The sequence below is a fragment of the Battus philenor genome, unplaced genomic scaffold (assembly GCF_028537555.1).
Source record: "Battus philenor isolate CCGP_79_NKW_IND1 unplaced genomic scaffold, ilBatPhil1.0.hap1 SCAF_14, whole genome shotgun sequence".
Lineage (NCBI taxonomy): Eukaryota > Metazoa > Arthropoda > Insecta > Lepidoptera > Papilionidae > Battus > Battus philenor.
In genome coordinates this window covers 5,751,180-5,758,489 of record NW_027181676.1, presented here as the reverse complement: position 1 = coordinate 5,758,489, position 7,310 = coordinate 5,751,180, and the positions used below count along the sequence as shown (strand labels likewise).

The following is a 7,310-nucleotide window of genomic DNA, read 5'->3' as shown; positions in this document are numbered from 1 at the left end:
CAAAACTGTTGATTTCATGTAACAAATCTATTTAATAAACTTATGAAGATGGTAAAAAAAAATTATTTAATATTGCATCTTTACATTATTTGAATCCCAAGAACGTTCGCCGAAAAATGTTCACGAGACTGTATTATTAAATATAAAATTTCAGTTCCGTGTAAGTAAACAATTGTTCGCGAGTTAAATTGATTCGTGTATTGAAAAGACACTTTCTTCCCAAAACACTTTTGTATTGTGTTATCTGAAATGTGGCTGTCATTCATTTTATTTTGCATTCAAAATGTCCACCCACATGTCAAAATAAAGATTTCGAATTTACTTAACAATACATATTTCAATTATTCTATATCATTAACATTAAATTTGTTAAATATTTGAATTATTTATTGAACATTATTTTATTCTCTAATACAGCAATCTATTAATTTTTAATAAGAAGGATAAATTTTTAATTATAAATATTCAAATTGTTATAAATTTGAATTAGAAAATTAAGATTAAACTTTTAGTTTTATATGTAAGTGTATACTCAATGAAGCACAATAACATGGTAACACGTTGGTAATGATGCGTTGAAAATACGCCAGATAGCAGCGACCTCCTTTGAGCGGTAACTTGAGGAGCTGCATTCATTTTGAATCACGCAGGCCTAAGTCTTCTACGCTGCATAACCAATATTTTTGATAATTTAAAAACACGCGTGCCATCTGTTGTAAGGCGATGCAGTGCGGGTTCCACCCGTCGTCTCTACGCTACGACCCTCCGTGCCCCGCTCCCCCTCCCACTCGACACCCATGCGGCTTTCGTTCAAACTTACGTAGGTCAGTTACCGCCCGACCGCAGGGGAGTATGGCTGTGTCAAAAGTTTGTTCACGGCCGCGTAATCTGTGTTTACATTCGTTTTAAATCGTAGTGCACAACGTCGCTACAAACATTCATAAATTGACTGAAAGTTGGAGATAACTTTTTATCAATATATCAAGTGTAACAAATGAACTGTGTTACTGTGCTAATATGACTAAGAACTTTTATGGAATGATATCGTTAAAAGTTTGGATGTGTTTGGTCGTGGCGGGCAGTGCGCGCGCACGGGCCGCGCCGCCCGCCCCCGCCGGCTGTCAGTGGGATTATTCGGACGCAAAGTTGAGTGAATCTAACTTTCTCACGTGCAACATCAAGACCATCGGCTCCGCAGACTTCTTGTTTAAAAACATTACCACCGCGCAGGCGTACAATATCAACAAGTTGAAGTTGACATGTACCGACTTGCTTTTCTTCGAGAGCTCTCTGCACATGAACACAGGCAGCTTTTTGGGACAGCTGAGGAAACTTGAAGACCTGCGCATTGAATACTGCAAGATACGTTACGTGCCGGCTACTGTACTATCTCCGCTACGTGACTTAACCAGTTTAACCTTAAGATCGTTCAACACGGATTGGCCTGCAATGACAATGGAATTTCACGCTGAAAGTTTTCGTGGTTTGATGGAGCTTCGTTCTTTAGATTTAGGTGACAACAACATTTATATGCTTCCTTCGGAAGTATTTTGTCCACTTTTTAGTCTCGAATCGTTAAACCTTACTAATAATAGAATACAAGACATATCTGATATTGGATTTTCTGATTGGGGAAAGGGGCCTATGGCACCGGGTAAATCATGTAATACAGGGCTAAAAATGCTTGACTTATCTCAAAACAACGTTATAAGGCTTCCTGACAATGGTCTATCGAGTCTTAGATCTTTAGAACTTCTGAATATTCAAAATAATTTAATCAATGAGATCGGGGACAGAGCCTTTGTAGGACTGAGCTCATTAAAAATTCTAAACTTATCAGGAAATAAATTAGTCGCTGTCCCTCCTGAACTATTTCAATCCTCACGTGTTATCAAAGAAATCTCATTAGCGAATAATTCGCTCTCTGTTTTGGCTCCCGGTCTTTTAGAAGGGCTAGACCAACTAGAGAAACTAGATTTATCGCGAAACCGTCTTACTAATGATTGGGTAAATAGAGATACATTTGCAGGGTTAGTTAGATTAGTTATATTGAATTTGTCATACAACTTGCTCGCACGTTTGGATCCAAAGACGTTTCAAGATTTAAATAATTTGCAAATTTTAAATTTAGACAATAATGTAATTGAAACGGTCAGCAACGGTGCTTTTGCTGAACTAAAAAATCTTCATCAACTCTCTATTTCTGATAACAAGATAAAAATATTAAACGACCACATCTTTTCAAACTTGTTCGTTCTGAGCCAATTGTACTTAGACAATAATCAAATTTCTACAATACATGAAAGTTGTTTTGAGAATATAACGTATTTACAAGATTTGGGCTTGAATGGAAATAACTTAAACAAAATACCCGATGGTATTAAGAGGTTACGATTTTTAAAATCGTTGGACATTGGAAAAAACAATATAACTCGAGTTTCAAATACGTCCTTTGAAGGATTAGAGGAACTTTATGGCTTACGTCTTGTTGACAATCACATCACCAGTATACCTAAGGATACTTTTAGTACATTACCGTCATTACAAGTTCTTAATTTAGCTTCTAATAAAATAGAGAGCATAGAACAAGACGCTTTTATTACAAATCCAACTTTAAAAGCGATTCGCTTAGATGGAAACAGATTAAACGACATTCGTGGTGTTTTTAACAAATTGAATACTCTTGGCTGGCTTAATATATCAGATAATAAGCTTATATACTTTGATTATAGTTATATGCCACAAAGTCTTGAATGGCTGGACATTCATAGTAATAATATTACAAAACTGGATAACGAGAACAATGTGCAACAGAACATTCGAATGCTCGACGTTAGTTTCAATGCTTTGGATAATATTGATGAAAGATCTCTACCAGATTCTATAGAAGTCCTTTTCATAAATAATAACAAAATTCACACCATTCAGCCAGGTACGTTTATCCAAAAAAGAAACTTAGAAAAAGTCGTTGTGACGGGTAATAAATTGAGAACCGTCGAACTTTCAGCATTCACTTTGCCCCATATACCGAAACACAGATTATTACCAAAGTTCTTTATTGGAAACAATCCATTTGTCTGCAACTGTCATATGATTTGGTTACAAAAGATAAATCTTTGGAACCATATGAGACAATATCCAAGGTTCATGGATTTAGATTACGTAACATGCGAAGTAGTTAACAATAAATATGGCGGAAAAGCTAACTTAATGGATGTTCCGGAAACACAGTTTCTGTGCTCATATGAAACTCATTGTTCATCAAGCTGTTCCTGTTGCGAATTTGAAGCTTGCGATTGCAAAATGACATGCCCCGAAGGGTGTTCTTGTTTCCACGACAGTAATTGGAACTCTAACGTAATTGACTGCTCTAATGCAGGTTATACGCAAATACCTGAAAAAATACCGATGGATGCCACAGAGCTTTATCTTGATGGCAATGACTTTGGCTCATTGGGAAGTCACTTGTTTATCGGCAAGAAAAAATTACATAAACTCTATTTAAATAATAGTAACATCATAACTATAGATAACGACACATTAAACGGCCTTCATTCTTTAAACGTATTACATCTTGAAAATAACCGTTTGACTGAACTGTCAGGTGGAGAATTTTCGCAAACGAAACACTTAAGAGAGTTATACATAAGCGATAATCTTTTAACAAGTGTAGCTAATAATACTTTTAAATATCTGCCATCTCTTCGAGTAGCACATTTAGAAGGCAATAAAATAATTGATCTTGACAAAAAATTGAATTATAATAATCATCTTGAAAGCGCTGTTGTACAAGGAAATATATTTACCTGTACATGTCATAACGTTTTGTATCTAAAAAACTGGTTTAAAAAGTTCTACGAAGATCCTATTGATATGTTTTGTGCAGATGAACACAATCTCATAACAAATGTTACAGTATTTGATATGATTGATAAATGTCGTGACTCAAGTATAACGGATAATACGATCCCTACAGAAAACCAACCGTATCAATTTGATGAAGTTAGTACAATAAAACTAAACTTTGTTCCACTTTTAGCTGTTGTATTAATAAGTGTTATACTTATTTTATTGTTTGGTGCATTAGCTTTTTCGTTTAGACAAAATGTTCGTCTATGGGCTCATTCGAAATATGGAGTGAGATTATTTAAAAGCGCGTCAATTCAAGAAAGTGAGCTTGATAGAGATCGACTTTACGATGGGTACGCTGTTTATAGTTTGCTAGATGATGACTTTGTCTCAAAAGTAGTTGCTCCAGAAATGGAACAATCTGGTTATACGATGTGTTTTCATTACAGAGACTTGCAACATGCACCTGAAAATTATCTTTCCGAACAAATTACTAACGCATCGGAATCGTCAAAAAGAATATTAATATTTGTATCCTTTAACTTTTTGCAAAACGAGTGGTCTAATGTATCATATAAAGCAGCCATAAAACATGTTATCACTTCTATTCACCCTTCCATTAGGCGTCACAGAGTAGTGTTCATTTTAACGACAGATGTTAGCGCATTAAATTTAGATATGGATTTTCAAAATTATTTAAAGACTTGTAACGTTTTACTATGGGGCGAAAAGAAGTTTTGGGAGAAAATAAGATTTGTTATGCCAGATATTTCTAATTTACAATGGAATAAAGACAACTTGAATTACAATCACGGTATATGCCCAAACGCGAGGCGGCATCCGTCTAGATACACCGCTTCACCTACTGCTCCGGAGTTATGGTATAAATACGACGCCATACCCGCACAGACTCAGACTAACGTCAACATGGGTGTTACCGTTGAAGATGACACATCAATGTTGACTAACACTACGTTAACGAGCCAGGTTCAAGATGGTGACAACCCCCACCATAGTTATATTTCGATTGACACTCAAAATTATGAACAACCGTACAGTGGGCGGCCAAGGCCCCCAAATTCGTTGCGTAAACACCCCGGCCACAATTCCCCGTCTATGCTCGATGACCAGGGTTACTTACAACCCCGCTCGTCAATACACGAGTGCTTACCACAAACCCATTCGGCCGCACACAGATGATTATAACACGCCCCTAAACATACCTTATCTTTTAAAGATATTCCTTTATGGAACAGCACATTCCAAACACATGTGTAAACTAATATGCTTTTAAGTTGGCCATGCCTTAAATAACGTGATAAAACTTGTCAGGGGTTGTATATTGAACCGAATAAGCAAGCACAATCAGCCGTGTCCGTAGTTATTCTTAAGTATATTTATTAAGACTGTTGGTAAATAATATAATATTGTATATTAAAGCCTTTAGTGTACGTTCTAGTACTTACAACTATATATTGTATAACTTCCTAATAAATGTAGCAGTTATGTATAAATGTTGTTCGTTAAGACTGATACAAATATGTATAGATTTACGAATTATGATTGCCAGTATCAATAATAAATGTATTAGTGTATTTTGATATAGCATATTATGTCATTGTTACCAAATATTATGTATAAAAAATATTGTAAAAATGTATAATATTACTAGTCATTTAATTAAGATTACATCCATGTTGAAACTTGTACATAAATGTTCTTTGTATGCGTGATAATACTTATACGAAAAATGTATTCTGCCTTATTGAATATGGATTGTAATTATTACAACACCGAAAAGTATTGCCTAGTATGTGAATAGAGGTACCAATTGATATTCATTTTGTCACCTGTTAATCGTGCTATTAAATTAAAATAATTTATATCGACGTCTTGTTTCAATTCAATCCCTGTAAACCTCTTTTTTTGCCTTAAAATCGAAAAGAAAGTCGAAGACAAAAACAATTCAAAACTATTAGTTATAAATCGGCTAATTTTGTTCTTTTTTTATTTACTCTCAATGCAACCGACAAAGCCAACAAAGTAGAGAACAGATATAAAATAGCAGTAAAATATAACAATTTCGCCCGTTGTCAGAATTGAAAAACGCGAGAGGTCTGTATTCTTAAAAAAAAAACGAAATGATTCCGGCTTGCCGACAATCATCGTAAGCCATAATGATGGTCCCTTTCCAGGTAGAAAACGCACCCAAGTCATATTTCAACGGACATGGGTATTCTATGGTGGATATAAAAGTGATTTACAATATACTATATTCGAAGCTAGTTACGGTCTCTATTAATGTGAACTATTGGACACGGTCCGAAGAGTGGTTATTGATTTTTTATAACAGATTTCGAAGTGTCGGGACTGTCGCAGGCAACATATGGTGTGACATACTTTGAATGACCGCCGACTGCCCGGTTTAACTTTTTTTTTAAAAGAACTTTACAATGGATAGCCTCGCTTATGCAACTGACGCTGTTTACTTTTCATTAAAAATAAACGGTTTCATATCGTAGATTCAAAATTTTATATTCCTTTCTGAAATTAAATCCAGTGTATTTGAAAAGACCTCTAAGAAGATTTATTCTAAATTGTACGCATGACAATAATGATACTTCTACTACTACTGCCCTAAAATATTAGTAAAATAAATAGGCACTATTTATAAATTTATGCAGAAATAAGGAATTATTGGTAGTACAAATTGGAGGATAAAAAAATGATTTCAATTAGTCATTAAATGTAAAGAATTTCTAAAAGTTTTTTTTTTAATATTAATAAATGTTTTTATTCATTAATTTACTTTATATTATTTATTAATTAACCATCATATAAGCCAAGGTAACAAAATTTAATACTTTTTTTTTAAATAAAAATATACTTTTTTTAAATCATTACCGTGTCATTGGTACTTTAATTGTATTTTTTCGAAGTCACCTATTCGCACATATTCCATCCGTTTAAATTCAACCATTATTAATTATTTCTTTACGGAGTATACTTCGTAGATGATATTACGAATAGGTCGAGTTATGTGAATGACTAATCTGATTATTATTACATGGAAAAACGTGTGCTTAAAACCGTAATCGATGTCTTTTGTTTAAACATGAGCTGTGCCGCAGAAAATTAAATAAATATTTGAGGGGCCTGGAAATCAGAATAGATATCTGAAAACGAAATATGTACGAATTATTCTAATTATATAAAGACTTCTACATCTTATGACTATAGAAGAATTTTTTGCAATAGATTTATTTTATACTCATGATGTAACATATCTTTTCCTTTTTTCTTCCTCTATCCTCTCTCGTCAATTTCTTCCTTTTAATTATTGCATAATTTGTTAGTAATTGCACTAAATCATTGCTCAATCCTCAATTTTTCAAAGCTATTTTTTATTACTTTACGACGGCTAGTCTGTCGGTGTCTTGAAAATACAAGGGTTATGGGTA

At 34.0% G+C, this 7,310-nt stretch overlaps 1 protein-coding gene across 1 annotated transcript; it reads left to right on the top strand.

The window, feature by feature from the left end:
• The first annotated feature begins 847 nt into the window (after nt 1–847).
• On the top strand, nt 848–5,721 carry LOC137918442 (toll-like receptor 6). Its single transcript, XM_068761246.1, has one exon. The coding sequence runs from the start codon at nt 1,018–1,020 to the stop codon at nt 5,047–5,049; it is 4,032 nt and encodes a 1,343-aa protein (XP_068617347.1). The 5' UTR covers nt 848–1,017; the 3' UTR covers nt 5,050–5,721.
• Nucleotides 5,722–7,310: the final 1,589 nt, after the last annotated feature.